The 20,320-nt window shown below is 50.3% G+C and overlaps 1 protein-coding gene across 1 annotated transcript in view; it reads right to left on the reverse strand.

Moving 5' to 3' along the window:
- TTC7B (tetratricopeptide repeat domain 7B) overlaps positions 1-20,320 on the reverse strand; it is a 254,369-nt gene that overhangs the window by 218,457 nt on the left and 15,592 nt on the right. The window contains 2 exon segments of the mRNA XM_030319778.1: positions 5,992-6,160; positions 12,639-12,793. Coding sequence (XP_030175638.1) covers positions 5,992-6,160; positions 12,639-12,793 — 324 coding nt within the window.

Below are 20,320 nucleotides of genomic sequence, written 5' to 3' on the forward strand. Positions count from 1 at the left end.
CCAATCAGAAGAGACAAGCCCTCCTCCTGGGAGCCGAACCAAGAGATGGTTTCTCCTCAGCTATCTCTCCTCTCATCAGCCAACGTATTTAGCATGTTCCTTACGAAGACAACTGTCAGATGACTGTGTGAATTGTTCGTGCCTCTTACAGGAACACTGCTTGAATCAACTGATCCATTCCAAGGTGAATGGTCCTTTGTGATAAAACCATGAATGTGGGCCCAATTCCAAAGACCTCTAACCCTCTGGGTCAGCCTTGGGCAAGACTGGTGAGGGGCAAATGGACTAGTCTTGGGCCCCACCCTCGAGCAATCCCCTTAGGGTAACCTCTCCATCTGCCCCTGGCCACTGGGTACAGCCCTCCTCCAACATCATCAACACCTTTTCCTCTTTATGGGGCACTCCAGGCCTCAGATCTTTGGCTTCATCTGCCCCTAGAGATTTCCCTCTAAATATACTGTTCCCAGGTCCCACTCCTGGGCCCAAACCCTCTGCCAGACAAGGCAGATATACTAAGGCAACGATTCCCTCTCTCCATAGCTGGATGTTACCTGGGGCTTCTGGAGAGGTCTATCCATCTGAGGTCACACCCAAGAACAAAAATAGCTAAACTTTGTTGCTCTCTGCCAGGTGCTGTGCTAAGAGCTTTACAGGTATTCACTCTTTCCCTACGATAACCCTACAATGCAGACACTATTATTATCTCTATTTTATAGAGGAAAAAAACGGAGCCCCAGTGACGTGAAAGCAACTTGCCAAAGATCTTATAGCTGATAAGAGACAAAGCTGGAGATCAGATCTGGGCAGTCGGGCTTCAAAAGCCCCAGGCTCTTAACCAACGCACCAGAGGAACAATTTGAAACCAGGAGCAAAGGAGGAAGAGAGAATGTGGCTCCAGAGAGCTCCCCCACAGCGTGCCACCTTCTCTACCTGGGCACAGAGGCCAAGCAGCCTGACAGGCAGGTTTCCTACCTCATCCTGGCCCTCCCTCCAGTTTACTGGGTGTCATCAGGCAAGTTCCTGAGCCACTCTGGCACAGTCTCCCCCACTGGAACACAGAACATTTGTATGAGGGCCCCCCCGTTTGCCCTTTGCAATCAATCCTTCTCTGCCTGATACCACGCAATCTAGAAAGGAAGTGTAATACCACGCCGGGTATGTCTCTGGGTCCATGATGTCCCTCCTCTTGGGCACCAAAGCCTTAGTCTTGCACGTCCCCTTCCATTCACCCGAGAGCAGGCTACTTCTTTCGACCACTTCCAGCTGGGTGAGAGACCACACTCTACGGGACATGTCTAATCAGAGGCTGACATGTGCCCCTGGTCTTGTTTTTCCCAGGTGACTATGGTCCTATAGCAACGTCTCACCAATGGACTGTCAGCAGAAGCGAGGCGTGATCCTTGTGCTCACCCAGACATCTCTCTCTCTTCCCCTTTGCAGGAGCTGCAACACATCAGCAAGCCGGCTTCAATCACAGAGATGAGGACGACACCCTAGTGCCTGGGGAGAAACGGTAACCTCAGGGAACACAGCTGCCCCACCGGCTGTGACCAGTTGGAATATTACAGGACTTCTCTCACATGGGAGCCAGTGCATGTTTGGTCCCTGTAGGATGAAAGGGTACGTGCCAAGGCTGTCTATAAAGTCCACATCCAGGAAGGCAAGCCACTTCTAGCTTACACAGTCCCATCTGCAGAAAGTCACCCCGTGTCCAGCAGATCTAAGTCCCAAAATAGACAGTGGCCATGTGTCCACTGTTCCCAAGCCTTCCCGTTTGGGAAAGAAACATCTGTGGCCATTTGGTGTCCTGGAGATTTCACCTGAAATCTCAATCTGTATCCCAGAACAAAGATGTCTACTCACTGGATTAAACCAATGCTATCAGAAGCTAAAGTGTTTCTCAATTCCCTCTATTCCCACCCTCTATTTGTCTGCTTCGGTTTAAGAAATGAAGGAAGGAGTTAAGGGGATGAGGGGGAGGTGAGATCCACTTAGGAACTCTCTGATCATGGAAGTGAACTGAAACGTACAACCTTTTGGAAAGAGATCCATGTCCGGCTCTGTCATGGTGTGATGCCAGTATATGCTCTCATAGGTACTTCCCATGATTGCAAGGATATGACCCTGAATCACTAAAATATGCCCAATACGTTGCCTACAAACAAAACGCATCTCACTGTGACCGGCTATGAGCGAAGGCACCGGGAATCACCTGAGCTACACGACGGGCATCTCAGTAAAAATCCAAGCAAGGGAATTTTATAAATTTCACTCGATAACTGAGCACCAATCATGTGCCAAATACTGTGGTAAGTGCTGAGGCTCGCAAACAAAGAGCTCTTCCTTCAGAGGAACTCATGGACTGGTGGGGGTGTCTGATAGTAGGACAGCTAACACTAGTATGATTTTCAGGCAGTATGCTAATCTACCACACAAAGACAGCAGTGAACCTGATTAACTCTGAATGTGTGAGTCCCAGAAGGGGTCAGAGAAGATGGGAGGTGTGAGCTTGAGGCACAAAATCTACAGGTAAAACTCTAGGCAAGGAGAAGGAATTAAGGTGGAGGAACAAGGAAGGTGAGTCTGCAAAGAGGGGTGTATATACAAATCACGGGTATTCTCCAGTGATCTGAATGTCTTCTACATGAGGAGACCTTACCTGGCCCAACCATCCTCTGACCCACATGCCAGTAGAGCAGCATGATTAAGAACATGGGCTCTGGAGCTGCACACGCTTCAGACTGAGTCCCCCTTCTGCCGCTCAGTAGGAGAGCATGGGCTCCAGCACCGGTCTCTGCGCTCAAGTCTTAGCTCAGCCACTTCCTGGCTTTGGGACCCTGGGCAGCTTATCTAACCTCCCTGTGCCTCAGTTTTCTCATCTCTAAAATGGAAAGAATACCACAGCCTACCTCATAGGGTGGTTGTGAAGACTGGCTGATACCCAAATGAGGGGCACAGAGCCTGGCACAAGTAGGCATCGGTAACATTCCAGTAACCTCGCCCAGTCTCACTTCCTTGGTCTGTAAATTAGAGGTTTGCAGGATTTAAGAGACACTAAAGCCCTAACTGATAACTCAATGATGTTGGCTTCTGATTCCCAATAAGTCAAGGCTAACATCAGCCCGTCAGGGGAAGCGCTCCCAGCAATGGCTGGAGAAGCAGATGTGGAAGTTCATGGACATTTCCAGGCTCTGGCTGGCAGCCCGGCTCAAGTCAGGCCTCCGGAAGCCATGGACCAGTTTAGGTGACCTGTGAAAGGCCAATTCCTCCACCTCTAGCAGCATGCAGGTGGCACAGGGGAGGGGTGTCCCAGGGGCTGCTGTGCTCAGCTCCAGCCAGGGCCTGCCCAGAGGCAGTGAGGGGACCGCTCTTTCCTTCTTCCCAACAGAGCTGGAATTGACTGGATGGTCCCAATCTGGAAATGTCAGCAGCTAATTCAAAAGCACTGGAAACACGGAGGTGACCACACCAACCCCGTCTCCAGGGCCTGCAGGTTAGCGGTTCGCACGGAGCGGTGAGTCCTCCGTATATTTTGCGTTCATCGAACATTTGTCCGCAACCTCTCCTAAAAACTTCTCAAGGACCTTGATGGAGAAAGAAGAACCAAAGAGTATTGCTACACAGAGTTAAGACCAAGAGCCTCTTGAACTCCTCAGAGAAACTGGCCTGTCTTTGGGCATCTCCATGAACTAAAGGGGCAACTTTTCTGCCACTCATAGTCATTTCTTGTGGTCCCCCCATTAAACACTTAGCTTGTAAGCCAAGAGTTGTGTCATGTTCATTATGTGCCAGGCACTGTTATAAGCATTTTCTATATACTACCTCATGTAATCCTCATGACAACCAAGGAGAGCTTGACAGATGGGGAAACTGAGGTACAGAGCCATTAAGAATTTGCACAAGGGCGCAGAGCCAGTACATGATGGAGGCAGGCATTGGACCCAGAAAGATGGCTAAGCACTGGTGGTCCACGCTGCCTCTCACGTGGCCGACGCAGGTTCTCAGGGCTGGGGGCCTCCACTGGCAAAAGTGACCCTTCCCTCTCCCATACACGTGTGACACTGAATGTGCCCACGGAAGTCAGAAGCTAGCCAGGGCATGGTCTCCCGTGAGCCGGGCAGCGTGTCTCAAGAGCCAAGTGCCTCAGGGTGCCTGAGTGGCTCCGTCGGTTAAGTGACCGATTTCAGTTCAGGTCATGGTCTCAGGGTTCATGGGTTTGAGCCTCACATCAGGCTCTGTGCTGACAGGTCAGAGCCTGGAGCCTGCTTGGGATTCTGTGTCTCCGTCTCTCTCTCTGCCGCGTGCACACTCTCTCTCTTTCTCTCTCTCTCTCTCTCTCTCTCTCTCTCTCTCTCACACACACACACACACACACAAATAAATAAACATTAAAATTTTTTTTTTTTTAAAAAAGAGCCAAGTACCTCAGCACCATGGCTAGGGGCCCCCTGCTCACCACATGTCACCCAGAGCAACTCAGGGACCAAGTCTTCTGTCCTCCTTGCCCACCTGCAGCCACGAGACTCTGCTGGCAGTGCCACCTGCGGATGGTCTGCCCCCCCAGCCTGTCTTGGAGCCAATGCTGAGCCTGAGCTGTTGCTGCGAAGCAGGCCTCAGAGCCATCCCCCACCCCCCGCTAGCAAACACCCCTGGCTAAATCCACCAGCCCCCAGGTGACTGGAAACTGCCACAGGAAGCTCTGCTCTCACTGGAGAATATCGTTCCTGGCCCCAAATCACACACGAGCTCCCAGAAGCCTAAGCCACGTGAGGTGATGTGAGGTGACGGAGTGGGCACCGCGAAGAAGCGGGCAGCAAACCACCAGAACGCCCTGGCCAGACAGACGGCATCCTTTCCCAGCCCGCACGGATGTAGAGAAGATCAAGTAGATGAACCTGGCAGCACTCGAGGCTCCCCAGGGAACTGGGTGACTATGTCACCCCTGTCACAAAGCTCATAAGTGTGCCTCGGGCCAGGCCTTTGTTCAATATCGCATAGGACAACCAGACAGCCAGCAGCACACAGATGACCGGCTCGCCGCCGTTCTGGTGGCCCCTGTGCCCAGCCACAGTCCATCACATGCACGGTTTGGACGGTAGGTGGCAGGAGGGAGAGGAGCAGCTTCAAATGGTCCCTTTCCTCCCAAGGCCTTTGGAATTCAAAGTGTCCCTCCTCCTCCAGGAAGTCTTCCTGGCCCTGTGGGTCTGTGCGACCTCTGTTGTCTCCAAAAAGCTGTTAGCCGTGCCCGACTTTTACCGTTTGCTCCTTGTTTGGCGCCGATCTTTTAAAATGTTATTTAATAAGCACTTCATAGGCCACTTCATAGGTACTGTGGTGCTCTGCATACATTATTTGACTGAATCCTTAGAATACATCTGTGAAGCGAATATGATCATACCCATTTCACAGATGAGGAAGTAGCCGCTTGGAAAGGTCAAATAATGTATGTGTCCTGCCTCTGGCATTTTTCCCTCTCTGAGACTGCATTCTCACACATTTGGTTACAAACTCCTTCCTGGCAACTGGGGTGATTTATACTTCTACCCCCACAGCCCCCAGGCACACAGCTAAACACTTTACAACTGACTGTGCCAGGGATGGCCATCCGCAGGGACTGATCAGCCTTAATTAGCCCAGAGGCGGCATCAATGAATACGACTGGTCAACCACGTGGCCACATGGCCCTATGACAAGACTCCCTGCATGTGCTGTGCAGGATCCCCATTACCCCATAAACCTCTGCTTTCCTTGCAGATTAGTTATCAGCACCCTTTCTGTGTTCGGCCTTTCCTTGTTTTGGTGAGAACTGCAGACCGGAGGCTCTGAGGAAGCAGAGTGTGGCTGGGCCTGAACTATGCAATGCACGTGGTGGGCTCCACCCCGAGGCCTTGCTGGGGACTGCCAGTCCAGGGCACGGGTCGGCCTGCAGGCTCCACGCAGGGCAGCGTGGCCCCGGGGGACGGCCTCCGGGGAGGAAAGGCGAGGGCTCACCTTTGGTAGCGTAGGCTTCCGCAATCAGGCGCAGCCTGTACGGAGGGACGGCGGTCAGCGGCAGATCATCGAGGCCCCCCCGGGCATAGATGTTGAGAGCCTCCTTATAATCTCCTTCCACGTAATTCAACTTGGCCATGATCAGACTGGATTCTTGTAGGAACTCTGACTAGAAGGAAAAGGAGACAGAGAAACGTTTTCCGACGATGCTCTGAGTCACGCTCCCTCGGGGGCCCTCCACCTGCTGCTGCAAAGCCTTGAGGCTCTCTACACAGAGCCCACACTTGAACGTGCACAGCACGACGGCCCCGAAGTGGAAACAACCCAAATGCCCATCGACTGAGGAACAGATAAGGAAAATGTGGGCTAGCCTCGCAGTAGAATAATCCTCAGCCAGAGTGAGAAATGAAGTACTGGCCCACGCCACAGCACAGATGAACCTCAGAAACCTTACGGCAAGTGAAAAAGCCAATCACAAATGGCTACATATTTAATGCTTCCATTTATATGAAATGGCCTGAATGGTCAAACCTATAGAGGCAGGAGGTAGATTACCGTTTGCCTGGGGCCGGTGGGTGGGAGGATGGCAGGTGACTGCTAATGGATACGGGTTTATTTTGGGGGGTGTTGAAAATGTTCTAAACTGAGGGTAATGACTACACGAGTCTCTGAATATACAAAAAAAAACCCCACTGAATCGGACATTTTAAATGGGAGAATTATATGGCACATGAATTACATTTCAATAAAGCTGCTGTAAAACAAAACAAAACAAAACAAAACAGAACAGAACACTGAGGCTCCCCCCCGGCCCCTGTGCTTGGCTATGCTGGGCCCAGAATGGAAGGGACACTTTATGAACAAAAACATACAAGCACCTGTCTCAAAAAAGGACATCCGGGTAGGTCCTGCCCATTGCACAGGGGGTATGCCACAAGACCGTAACCCAAAGGACTCCAGGAGAGAGGCTTTCTAAATTGGTGCAGGGCACCTGGGTTAAGCGTCTGACTCTTGATTTTGGCTCAGGTCATGATCCCACAGTTTATGGGATCAAGCCCTATGTCAGGCGTGCTGACAACGCGGGGCCTGCTTAGGATTCTCTCTCTCCGTCTCTCTGCCCCTACCCCCATGCATGTGCATGCGTTCTCTCTCTCGTTCTCTCTCTCTCTCTCTCTCTCTCTCCCCCCAAAATAAATAAATAAACATTTTAAAATAATAATAAACAAATTAGTGCAAAACCCAGGACTTTTCTTTCCAGGGGCAAACTTCTCCCACTGAGCCATTCTTCTTGTCAAGGTGACTGAGCCCTGGTCCCCTCCACAGAGGCTGCAAGCTCTAACAGTCATCTGATGGGCCCTCGTTCCTCTCCAGGCAGGAGCACTTGGCTCCCCCAGTCCACACCCACCCCACCCCCCGCCCTTCTTCCAGGCCACCGCTCCTCAGCAGGAAAAGAAGAGACGACCCCAGCCATCTATAGAAGGAAGCCGATTTATACCCTGGCGCGGGCCTTCTCCCTGGAACCCAAGCTACGCGAGGCTAGCCTCGCCAGCATACAGGAGCTCGCCAGGAAGCTGCACTGTCCCGCAGCCTGCAGCTGGGAGGGGGTGGGCAATGCACAGGTCACCTGCCAGAGCATGGCAAAGCAGCTGTCCGCCAGGATGGTCAGCTTCCAGGCATTTCTTTCTTTTTTCTTCGAGTACAGTTGGCACACAATGTTACATTAGTTTCCAGTGTATAACATGGTGATTGGACAACTCCGTAAGCTAGGCTGTGCTCACCACAAGTGTAACTACCGTCTGTCACCAGAGGATGCTCTTAGGATACCATTAATGTGTTCCCCAGGCTGTGCCTTTTACCCCCATGACTTCTTCAGTCCAAAACTGGAAGCTTGTATCTCCCGCTCCCCTTCACCCAATTTTACCCACCTCTCCCTCCTCTCCCCTCTGGCACCCATCAGTTTGTTCTCGGTATTTATGAGTCTGTTTCTACTTTTTGTTTATCTGTTTACTCATTTGTTGTTTTTTAGATTCCACATATAAGTGAAATCATAACTTTATTTCTCGAAAGGGAACAGGGGCAACAGGCAACACTGGAGAGATAGCAAAATGGGCCCAGGAAGTGAAGGGAACAAAGGGGTTTCTTTTTCATTTAAGTTCACTATTATTCTTTTTTAAGTAGGTTCCATGCCCAATGTGGGGCTTGAACCCACAACCCTGAGATCAAGAGTGTCATGCTGTAGGGGCGCCTGGGTGGCTCCGTCGGTTGAGCATCCGACTTCGGCTCAGGTCATGATCTCACGGTCTGTGAGTTCGAGCCCGAGTCAGGCTCTGTGCTGACAGCTCGGAGCCTGGAGCCTGCTTCGGATTCTGTGTCTCCCTCTGGCTCTGACCCTCCCCTATTCATGCTCTGTATCTCTCTGTCTCAAAAATAAACGTTAAAAAAAATTAAAAAAAAAAAAAGGGAACAAAAGAGTTTTAAGTGGGGGCAGCCGGGGGGGGGGGCACCAATGCAAGAAATTAGAATTACATCTGCAAACGCAGAAATCAAAGCAGACTTAAGAGAAAAAGAGCAATGACAAAAGCACCCACGCTGGGTTCTCCACCCAGAGGAAAGGCTTCCTGGCCGACTAGGCTGTCTTCCTTCCTACCTCAAGCCCTCCGGCACCGAGACCACTGGCTTAAAAGCAAGGGGGAGGGGCGGCGGAAGCTGGTGTCTAAGAGGCTTAGCGCTTCATCCTGGGACAATGAAAAGGTTCTGGAGATGGCTGGTGGAGACTGTTGCACAACAGTGTGAATGCACTCCATGCCACTGAAACTGTATACTTAAAAATGGCTATAACGCTAAATTTTGTGTTATGTATTTTTTACCAACAGAAAAAGATTTTTATTTTTATTTATTTATTTATTTTTTTAATTTTTTTTTTCAACGTTTATTTATTTTTGGGACAGAGAGAGACAGAGCATGAACGGGGGAGGGGCAGAGAGAGAGGGAGACACAGAATCGGAAACAGGCTCCAGGCTCCGAGCCATCAGCCCAGAGCCTGACGCGGGACTCGAACTCACGGACCGTGAGATCGTGACCTGGCTGAAGTCGGACGCTTAACCAACTGCGCCACCCAGGCGCCCGAGAAAAAGATTTTTAATATTCAGCTTGAAAAAAGTGTAAGTTTTTTTTTTTTTTTTTTGAAAAGAAAAGTAGACTACGAGGCCAGATGGAAAAGATGTAGGAGCCTGAAGAGAATTACAAGCGGAAAGGCACAGTTTGAATGCAGGGAACAGCCTTGCTGGGTGAGTCCAATCGGCCGCAGGCGGATGGAGAGCACCTCCCCCACGGAGTTCGGCGTGGCCTTGCCCTTGGTAAACACAGTTCTCTTGACTTGAATCAGAAGCAGGGCTCCTGACTCCCAGGTCAGGCTCTTTCCACCACGCCACATCGCCTCCTTGCTCTGGTCCTTCCTGCCTCAGTCCACGTGTGTTTTGTGGGTACCTTGTCTGCACTGGGCTTTAGCAAGCTCCCAACCAGGAGACAAACCGACGTAAGGTCAAGAAGAGAGGAAGTTTCCCGTACAAAAGTTGTGTGACTCTGGAACACTCTGTATAGGGTAGAGGAAGCTACAAAATGGTAGGAGGAGAACATTCCTCCAGGTAGAACCAGTAAAACAGCAACAAATGACAGGTCCCTGGTGCTGTGTGGCTGTGAAAGAACTTCCACGTCCGGGCCTCAAAACAACCCTGAGCTAACTATTTGCTTACAGATGAGCAGCGTGAAGCTCAGAGAGGTTAAGTAACTTTGCCGAGTCACACAGCTTATAAATCCAGAACTGGAACACAAACTCGGGCATTCTAACTTGAAATTCCGTGTTCTTACCACTACACTGGGTTGTAGAGGGTGCAGAGCAAAACCCAGCAGCACCTGGTAACACAAAAGGTCAACTTTTCACCATGAAGTTAGGGGTCTCGAAGGGGGGAAAGAAACTAGCCAGATGTCAGGCCTGGAGCGGGATCCTCAGCCTTTCTCCCCTAACACACAGCCACATCCTCTTGGAGTAGTGCTTGAATCTGACGGCTGCCACTGTGAAGCGTGGCCCCTCGTGTCCACTGTCCTTCTACCCCTTCGCACTGATGAACACCTGCTAGTATCATGAGCTGACTTTGAAGAAAAGTGTATCGTGGCCCCTGGAAAGCAACAAGGAAAGAGAGAACATGTGTTTTTAAAGCCCCACCTGCAGCACCAAGTGCTTAGTAAACTGAACTTCCTATAGTAAAGTGAATGCTCTCAAGCCAGCCTCTGAGGGGCCTGGGGCTATGTCCACTGGAGACAGACATACACAAAGGCCATTTTGAACTTTTTTTTTTTTTTTTTCAACGTTTATTTATGGGACAGAGAGAAACAGAGCATGAACGGGGGAGGGGCAGAGAGAGAGGGAGACACAGAATCAGAAACAGGCTCCAGGCTCCAAGCCATCAGCCCAGAGCCCGACGCGGGGCTCGAACTCACGGACGGCGAGATCGTGACCTGGCTGAAGTGGGACGCTTAACCGACTGCGCCACCCAGGCGCCCCACAAAGGCCATTTTGAAAGGAGGCTTTCTGCCAGGGTTTCCAGAAGCCTGCAGCCACATAACTGATGAACACTAACACTCACGTATTCAAATGATGCCCACGCCCTCAACTGCTCCGGGGCCAAGGAGGTGATCAGATAACAGGGAGGAAGAACATCTCAGAATGAAAGCTGGCAGGCTTGGAATATACTGGAGCTGGGAGGGTCCAAGCTCACCCCTCCAACAGCCCACCCCTTTCAAACCAAGAGAAGCTAAGCCCCAGGGAGGGAAATGATCTCCTTGGGGTCACACAGCAATTTGGGAATAGGCACAGGTTTCCAAAACAGATACAGAAGGTAAAGTCGAGGAAAACATGGCCTCTTGGGGTGGGGGGGAGGGGATGTACACAAACAGGAGAGTAAAGTCCCAGAGGATTTGGAGACAGGAAGTAAAGAAAAGGGAAAGAGAAATCATCCAGGTCACAAGCAAAGAGATACAACTCAACAACAACAAAAACCCAACCTGAATAAAAGCTGGCCAAGGCACTTGAATAGATATTTCTCCAGAGACCTGCAGATGGCCATGAGCACATGACAAGATGCTCAACATCACTGATCATTAGGGAAATACAAATCAAAACCATAATGAGATACCACCTCAAAAGTATTAGGATGGCTACTATCCAAAAACAACACACACACACACACACACACACACACACACACACACAAATACAAAATGCTGGCAAGAATGTTGTGAAATTGGAACTCAGTGTTGGTGAGAATGTAAAATGTAAAATAGTGCAGCTGCTGGGGAAAACAGTGTAACAGTATGGAGGTTCCTCAAAAAATTAAACATAGAATTAGCATATGATTCAGCAATCCCACTTCTGGGTATATGCCCAAAAGAATTGAAAGCAAGATCTTGAAGAGATATCTGTAAACCCATGTTTATATCAGCATTATTCAAACTACCAAAAGGTAAAAGCAACATCAGTGTCCACTGATTGATGGATGAATAAACACAATGCAGCTTAAACACATAGCAGAGTATTACTCAGCCTTAAAAGGGAAGGAAATTCTGATACGTGCTACGACATGGATGAACCTCGAGGACATAATATTAATAAAATAAGCAAGTCATAAAAAAAACAAATACTATATAATTCCACTTCTATAACGGATCTGGAGCAGGTAATATCACAGAGACAGAAAGCAGAATGGGGGTTGCCAGGAACGGGTAGAGGGGGGAATGGAGAGTTAGAGGGTAATGCATAGAGTTTCACTTTGCGATGATGAAAAAGTTCTGGAGCTGTGATAACAGTGAGCGGGGCACAAGAGCACAACGGTGGCTAGAGAAGATGATGGGAACGGGCTAGGTACCGGCAGCAGCCTGCAGAAGCGGTAAGAGCCAGCCTTCGGGGCCATGGAGTGTGCAGAGCCCCGCAAGCGAGGTAACGGTGGGGAGGGAGAAGGGGGAGTGAAATCCAGATGAAGGGAGATTCAAAGGAAGCAAGAAAGGACTGTGGTGAGAGGGAGAGGGCAAGCTGGGTGCAGAGACCAGAAGACAGAGCAGGCGGACAGCAGAAGGGTAGCACTTCAGGTTTCTGTGCCGTGAGGAACAGGTCATTGCTCAGGCAGAGGGCAGTTCCTGTCCTGGCTCCTTCCCACACCAAGGTACCAGGCCTGCGGTCACCAGCAGGGGCCCCACACAGTTCTCAGGACATGCGTGTCTCAGGCAGGAACTGGCGGTAAAGGGTACTCCTGATCAACTCCTCTCCTCCCTACAGTGGGCCAAGGTGGCAGGTTGAGCTCTGGGCCTCAGACGGCAGCTTTATGCAAGCACCTGGGGCAGATGATGCTTCAGGATAATGTGTCATCGAAGAATCACCAGAGAGGCCCCTAGGAGCCGGAAGCCCCCCCCATGGTGGTCAGCCAGCCGTGGGTCCGGCACAACAATAGCGCAGCGGGTCGGCCTGCTTCCCAGAAGCCACGGCAGGGTACAGACGTGCTCCCCACCTGCCCGGCTCCTCGTAACTACTCACTGCCCGGAGCGGGGCGGGCCCAGCGTCACCCCTCCGCCCCCCGCATCTCGGGCACCCACAGTACCTTCAGGTTCCCCCGGTCCAGGGCGGCGGTCAGATGCTTGCGGACCTCGGTCAGCTGGGGCCTGGGGCCTCGGGGACTGGCCCCCTGCCGTAGGGGGTGTTCCTTCAGGTACTGCTCCAGCTTCGACTCCCCGAGGAGGAGCTCTGCCATGTCATCTGCAGAGAACAAAGCGAGAGGCTAAGTGGGAAGGCCCCCCAAGGACTTCAGGACCACCACACCCTTGCGCCGTGCCCCCAGCGAGGCCCTTCTGGAACTTCATAACCTTAGATGGAGTCCAAGGAGGCACCATCTTATGGTGAATTCTGTTCATTAATAAGAATGTTCCAGGGACATCCGGGTGGCTCAGTCAACTGAGCGTCCGACCTCGGCTCAGGTCATGATCTCACGGTTCATGGGCTTGAGCCCCACGTAGGGCTTGCTGCTGTCATCGCAGAGCCCTCTTCAGATCCTCTGTCCATCCCTGCTCTGCCCCTCCACGACTCATGCTCTCTCTCAAAAATAAATAAACATTAAAAAAAAAGAATGTTCCAGAGTTTGTACTCAGAGAGGCGGTAGCTCATTCCTTTGTCACGCATTGATTGAATCTAGAAAGACTTGATATATGTTAACAGAGAGAGCCCAAATTCAGTAGGAAAACACAAAGTTGTCTTATGATATTTTTCAGCATGATCTTTATAAAACAATACTATGTATTTTCCAAGAGCAATGCGGTGAAATCTCCTAGTCCTGTTGTGTTCTATGGCCTTATAACGCGGAGGTGAGCTGGCAGAATATCTTCTACAGTCAGATTTTTATTATTTTTTTTACATTTATTTATTTTTGAGACACAGAGAGGACAAAGCACAAGTGGGGGAGGGGCAGAGAGAGAAGGAGACACAGAATGGAAAGCAGGCTCCAGGCTCTGAGCTGTCAGCACAGAGCCCGACGCGGGGCTCGAACTCACAAACCATGAGATCATGACCTGAGCCGAAGTCAGACGCTTAACCGACTGAGCCACCCAGGCGCCCCTACAGTCAGATTCTTAAAACGAGTTGTGTCAAAAACACCTGAGTTGCATGCAGTCTGTTTCCGCCTAAAAGTCGAAGCTATATAGACATTGACAGCTGGGAATGTCTAGATGCAGGTTTTACCCCTAAGAGTATACTACTTATGGTTGCAATTCTGCTAATATCCGTGCTGGCTTGTTAATTAGAATGAAGAGCTCACTCCAGAAGTAGCTCTTTGGGATCCGCACATCTAGATGCTCTGAATAAACCCAGAACAATTCATACACCAGCCTGAGCATGACGTATTTCTGCTGTCATGGGACAGGATGCAATTGTATCAAGATGTAAGAGTGACAAAACAGGTCTGGAAGGATATATCTCCAATCCATGACCGTGGTTACCACCGGGATGCAGAGCAGCAAGGACCTCAACTGGAGTAAAGGGTCAAAATGGACTTCAGTTTTACCTTTAACATTCCAGTCCCAGAAAGGAGAACAGATTTGCCTATTGTTTAGGTAATCTAAAATTAACTCAAGAAAAAAAAAAATCACAGAGGACCCGCTGAGATTCTGGGTGGTAGGTCCACTGAAGGCTGCAAGCTGGAACGAGAGCCCTCCCAAGTCCTGTGGTCAGTGACCCAGATCTGCCAAATCTAAAGTTCTCAGCAGTGCTTCTGTCTGTGCACCAGGAAGCCTAAAATAGTCTCTTAGAGACGAGACCGAGGGTCCTAGGATAAGCCGAGCAACAACAGAACAGGGCTGAGATAAGTGACTGAACACAAAAATTCTGTAAGTGTCCAAGAAGAAAAAGCAAATCACCTACAAGATGAGGGGGAAGATCAGGCAAGATCCACAGAAGTATCCTGAACCGAAGACAGTGAAGCCACGTCTACAGAAGGCACAGGGACACAAAGCGTAGCCCAAGTGCACATTCTTGAGAATGAAATCCCGCTAATAAAGAAACTCGGGACTCAGGGGTGAAGGATATGTGGGCAAAGGCCTGACAGGGAGGGTCCACACATTTACATACAGGATACTAGGTGCCTACAAGAATTACAGTTAAAGAACAGACTGTGACTGCTTTAAACACAGTGCAAAAATGACAATATATCAAAATTGGGAGGAGCTTTAGAGCACCATCTTTCAAAACACGGGAATATAGGCTTAAAGAAAACACACACACACACACACACACACACACACACACACACACACGACTCCAGTCTTTTGAAGAGTTGATTGAACTCTTTTAGGAAGTGATGCCGTGCGCCGAAGCATTTATCTGGAGTTCAACAATTCCCTGAGATTCACTTTTGTTTCTTTTTTCCCATGAGTACTTATTAATACTTTATTTTTCAAATCGAGAACGGCTGCGCCCAAGACCTGTGTACAAGCCACACGTTATTTTAAAAGTTGCAGTCGCCATTGTAAAAAAGGAAAAAGAAACAGGTGAAATAATTAATTTTGATAATATCTTTTATCTAACTCAATATATCTAAAATATTATCAGTTGAACAAGCAATCCATATTTTTTAACTACTGGCATAGTTTTATGTTCCTTCTTTGCATTGTTTTCCAAATCTAGGGGCACCTGGATGGCTCAGGTGGTGGAGCATGTGAGTCTGATCTCTGGGGCGTGAGTTTGAGCCCCACGTTGGGCGCAGGGCTTATTTAAAAAAAAATTAGTAAATAAAAATGAATTTTAAAAAAAGCTTTCCAAATCTCATGGGTACTTCGCACATATGGCACATCTCAATTCTAACCAGCCACCTTTCAAGTGGTCAGAAGCTGCCCGTGGCTGATGGCTGTGACGTTGGACAGGAATGTGCGATCACTCTTCATAAAAGTCTGCCTGCTTACCTTTATTCTGTTTTCCTAAAAACATGTCTAGAATGAGTATCTCTTAAGAATGAGTAATAAAAATTTCTGAATGATAGGATTTGGGGTAATTTTTTAACTCTGTGTAGTTTGAATTGTTTTCATTGAGCAGAATTGTTTTACCTTAATATTAGGAAAAAGGGCGAATCTTCTTTAAACACTGGAAGTATATATGATGGGACAGGAACAGTGGTTATTTCTGGGGTGAGACTATTCATATACACGGACTTTCTTTTCTGTAGATTTTAAGTTTCCAAAAGCTAAAATAACGTTAGATTCAGAGTTATAGATATAAATCCCAGTTTGTCACGCTGGGACTGTGGCCCTAGGATTTAACCTCAGTGTTCTGGGGGGGGCGGGGGGAGCAATGTTAAGAAAGCTCCACTGTACGTGTGAACTGAGGATTCCTCGCTCCGCATTTTTCCCCACTCCGATTAACTCCCCACTGCGGGCTCCCCTGACCTACAGCTGAAATGGCCGTCCCCAGCAGAATCACTAGGCCAGCAAGCAGAAAGGACAGCAGACTGGGCCCTCTGCTGTCTGCCACCTCTTTCTAGTTGTGCGACCAGGGGCACATTGCTCACCCTCTTGAAGCACCAGCCTCCATGTATGAAATGGGAAGGATACTGTGACCACAGTGAGACCGTGGATGGGAGCTAATGCATTCTCGGGGAGGGACATGCTGTGGCCTGGCCTCCCATGCCTCTCAACTAGACCCTACAGGATGAGTAGGATCTGGACTGGCAAATAGCACAGGGAAGGACAAACCAGGCTGAGGGAACAGCAGAGCACAAGGAAGGTGCAAAGGCAAGGAAAGTGCACCGGACCAAGTGGCCGGAGAAGAGGGTGTGGGCGAGCGGGAGGGCAAGAACGGAGACTCAAGCGGGGAGCAAAACATGGGACTAACGGTTCCCCTCTCCCCGCTGAGCCCCATCTCCGTGGAAAACAGGTTCCGGCCAAGTTCTCCACACGTGGGCCCAGTGAACCTCCTCCACGCCTCTGGGATGACTCGGAATGCAGAGAACACATCCACCGCTCCTTGATAAACACCTACTGATCTTTTGGGCACTGCTCATCTCTCCCCGCACGTGCCCTATCCCACGCCACCCCCGGCTGCCACCAGGAACCTCAAGCACGCCAGCCTAGGCCTTTACTTATCTGCCCTTTCCACACTGAAATGAGAGGCCTGAAGGAAGAATCTCTATGTCACTTGTTTTCAGTCTCAGGGCCAACCAAGCGTAATGTCTGGCACAGAGCCAGTGTTCAATAAACGGTGAAGTAACTCAATGGTAGGCCAAGGCACTTGGACTACACCCTCCAGTGTTAGGTCTGGTCCTGCCTGTGGCAGAATCTGCCAACTGTCCCCAAATATTCATTCTCCCCTTTTTCCTTTAGTATTAGAGTCCCTGAGTTTTATCCATGCCCATAGCTGTCAAGGTAGAGACTACTTCCCGGGCTCCCTGGGGGCTGGATGCTAAGTTGTGGTCAGTGGGATGTGAACAGAGTGCCGCATGCAGCTTCTCTGCTGGCCCCACAGGAAGTGAGCTCACCCTCCGGTTCCTCCTCGCCCTACCCCAATAGCTGGGAAGAGTCCGCGCTGCTGGGAAATGGCGCATCCATTCTAACCCTCCAGATGGAAGCCATCTACTGAGGACCACAGAGCAGCACAACATGAGGAACCTCGGTCTCCAACACGCGTGAACTGCCACCAAGCCCCAGACCGCTTATGATCAATCACTGCGTGAGACAGAAACATTAACTTCCACTTGGCTCTTGTTGTTTAGTCACTGTCACTCGGACCTTAGTTACAGTGGCCAAACTGCTATCCTGACTAGATCTCCCGACCACCAAACAGGCTTTCAGCTGAGAACGGCTATCTGAGAACACCTCACCGAACAATACTCATTCCCAGGGTCCCGCACTTCTGAAAGGAATTTCCACAGAACCCAACTGAGGGCTTTGGTAGAATGCCCCGACATCCCACCTCTCCCATTTCACGGCTTGTATATCCTAGGCTTGCAAAAATATTTAAACAAAGGATGACATAAAGAGACGTAAAAAGCTACCACCTTAGTGCTTTGTAGGATTTACAGACTTTTAGCGTATCGATCTCCGGATAATGGAGGAACACACCAGTCTTGTTGCCAAGCTCTATCAGAAACACTGGACGGGCCCTGGGAAAGGTTCACTGAGAGGAAGAGGCCTTGCTCAGAGTGAGGAGACACAGTCCCTTCCCTCATTGAAGCTCCACACGACGCAGTGGTACTGGAGACGTGCACAGTCCTGGACTGGAGGAAGAGGAGGAGACAAAGCCTTCACCAGCTATGTTACAGGTACGTGTTCACAAGCAGAAGAAACAGAACGTGCAAAGGCATGGCACAGCCCCGTTGTTCGGGGAACTCCAAGAGCTGAACCATGAAGGGCAGAGAGGGGAAGAGGGGAAGAGTTGGGATTTCCTGCCAGGTCGGCGAGGATCAGCTCCTCAGTTCCCGAAGGAGCCGCGCGCTCTGAGCAAAGAGCGGCTGCAAATTGAAAATCTGAAATGAACGTAGCGGCTGCAAAATAATTTGTGAAACTTTAAAATTGTTCAGGCTCCAGGGAGTCGCCCAGGCAAATTATGTTTCCTTTTCTCTCCTTCCAAAAAGGTGACTTCTCTACCACTCAGTCTCCCAACCAGGAGGGCAAAGATCTGAAAAACATGCTATGAACTCACGCTGGAGAAGTTCTACGGAGGCTGCGAGGCTCCATCCTCAGCCGGCGCTGCCGGCTCTTGTCAAGGACCCCTGGGTCCCCAATTCAGAGGCCACGAGTGACAAAGGACACAGATGTCACCTAGCCAGTTGTTACTGCCCATAGCATGTCCAGCTACATGCTAGGAAGGTGAGGCACAAGGGGAAAAAAACGGCACCTCAGGGCATGCAAGAAAATTAATTCCAGCTGGATTAAAGAATTAAGTATGAAATAAAAGAGAATAAAAAGTTAAAAACAGACTTTCGCTTCCAGCCAAGATGGAACAGATTTACCCTCCTGTATAAAATAACCACGAACACAGGGCGCCTGGGTGGCTCAGTCAGTTGAGCGTCCGACTCTTGATTTCAGCTCAGGTCATGATCCCAGGGTCATGGAATCGAGCCCCATGTCAGGCTCTGCTTTGAGGGTGGAGCCTGCTTAAGATTCTCTCTCTCTCTCTCTCTCTCTCTCTGCCCCTCCCCTGTATGTGCGCATGCACTCTCTCGCTCTCCCTCTCAAGTGAAAAAAACAAATAACCATAAACACAAGACAAAATATGTGAAAAACAATTTTCACAACATTGGACGTGGGACAACAGAGAAAAGTGGTCCCTGAAAAGTGGGGAGCAGACAAGGTGAGCTCTGTAATTGCCTTGAGAGTTTCTGGCTGCACCACTGGAACAAGGAACCCTTACATGAGGATTCCGCCTCATGAAATACTTAAATCTAAGTATCTCTCCCCACTCACTTGCCTACTCACACTCACCAGGCACAGGGTAGGGCACAGCCGGCCATCCCACCCTGCAGGGAGCACAGCAGGACTGCACAGTGGGGCCAAGGGTGTACTTTCCAGAATGGAAAAGCCTAGGAGTACAACGTGGAAGACAGAGCTCTGGCCTCAGGCAGCCCCAGGCTTAACGTCGGCTCCCTAGCTTACTTAGCTGAGCGGCTCTGGGCAACTTACCTAACCTCTCTGAGCCTTAGTTTCCTCACCTGGCAACGGCGAGGATTGGACGTGGGTGTAATGCACAGAGTACAGAGCAGGTACTGAATAGATGTGAGTTACGATTACTGTCATTGCCATTCATTTTGGACTTGCTATCTCCCAGAATGGTTATGTTGCATCTAGGAGGCCAGAAAGCTCTAGGGGACACAATCCCTGTGCTCAAGAGGCCTGCGATCTAGTAGGACGATAAGAATGTTGTATAATCTTACTAGACAAGCCATGCTGGGCTCTTACTAAATGCCGTGCCGCGCGCTGAGACATCACATCACCCCGTTAGTCCTCCAAACCTCACTAGGACCTATTCTCAACCTCCATCCTCACGGATGGGGGACCAGGCACAAGAGGTGAAGCCGTGTGCCAAAGGTCACAGGGCCAGTCAGTCCTGGAGCTGGAATTCTGAACCCAGGCCATCTACCTGCGCCGTTACCCCGGCGCGTCAGGCACGAACCGTGTGGACATCAGCATCCAGAGAAGGGGCCCAGCTTCCCTCCCAAGCAGCCATGTGACGCTGGCCAAGCCATTTCACCCTTCTGCCGCAGGGCTGCCCGGGCCGTTCCTAAGTCCCTTCCTGCTCCGCCTGCCAGGACTGTCAGGTGACCAGGGTGAGGAGGGACTCAGGGGTGCTCGGGGCTGGTTTCCACCTTTCCCACGGGTATTTTTCACGGTTTAAGTGAGGCTGCAGAAACCAGCTTCCCAGGGACTTAGGTAGAGATACAGCCTGAAGCTGAACAGAGACCGCTCCTGGGGACCCTCACTGAGAAGCAGATGGGGAATCGGCCCCGGGCGAGAGCCCTGTGCTGAGCTTCATCTGCAAACAGACAATCTCCGAAGCCTGGCGGCTGGCCCTGCTCGATGCCCGGGCGGCCTTGGCCTCCCTGATTCCCCCAAGGAGGGAGGCGCTGTGTGGCCTTTGCCACTTCAGGTGACTGCCCCCTCCTCCCAGCCTTCTCCCTCACGGGATAAAGAGCTGACACCCAGAGACTGGATCAACGCGGAAGAAAAAAGCCTAAGGTTTCCACTCTATTCCAGGGAGTACGTGACACCAATACAAAAAACTCTCAACAACTCGCATTTGTCAATAGAG

The sequence above is a fragment of the Lynx canadensis genome, chromosome B3 (genome assembly GCF_007474595.2).
Source record: "Lynx canadensis isolate LIC74 chromosome B3, mLynCan4.pri.v2, whole genome shotgun sequence".
Taxonomy (NCBI): Eukaryota; Metazoa; Chordata; class Mammalia; order Carnivora; family Felidae; genus Lynx; species Lynx canadensis.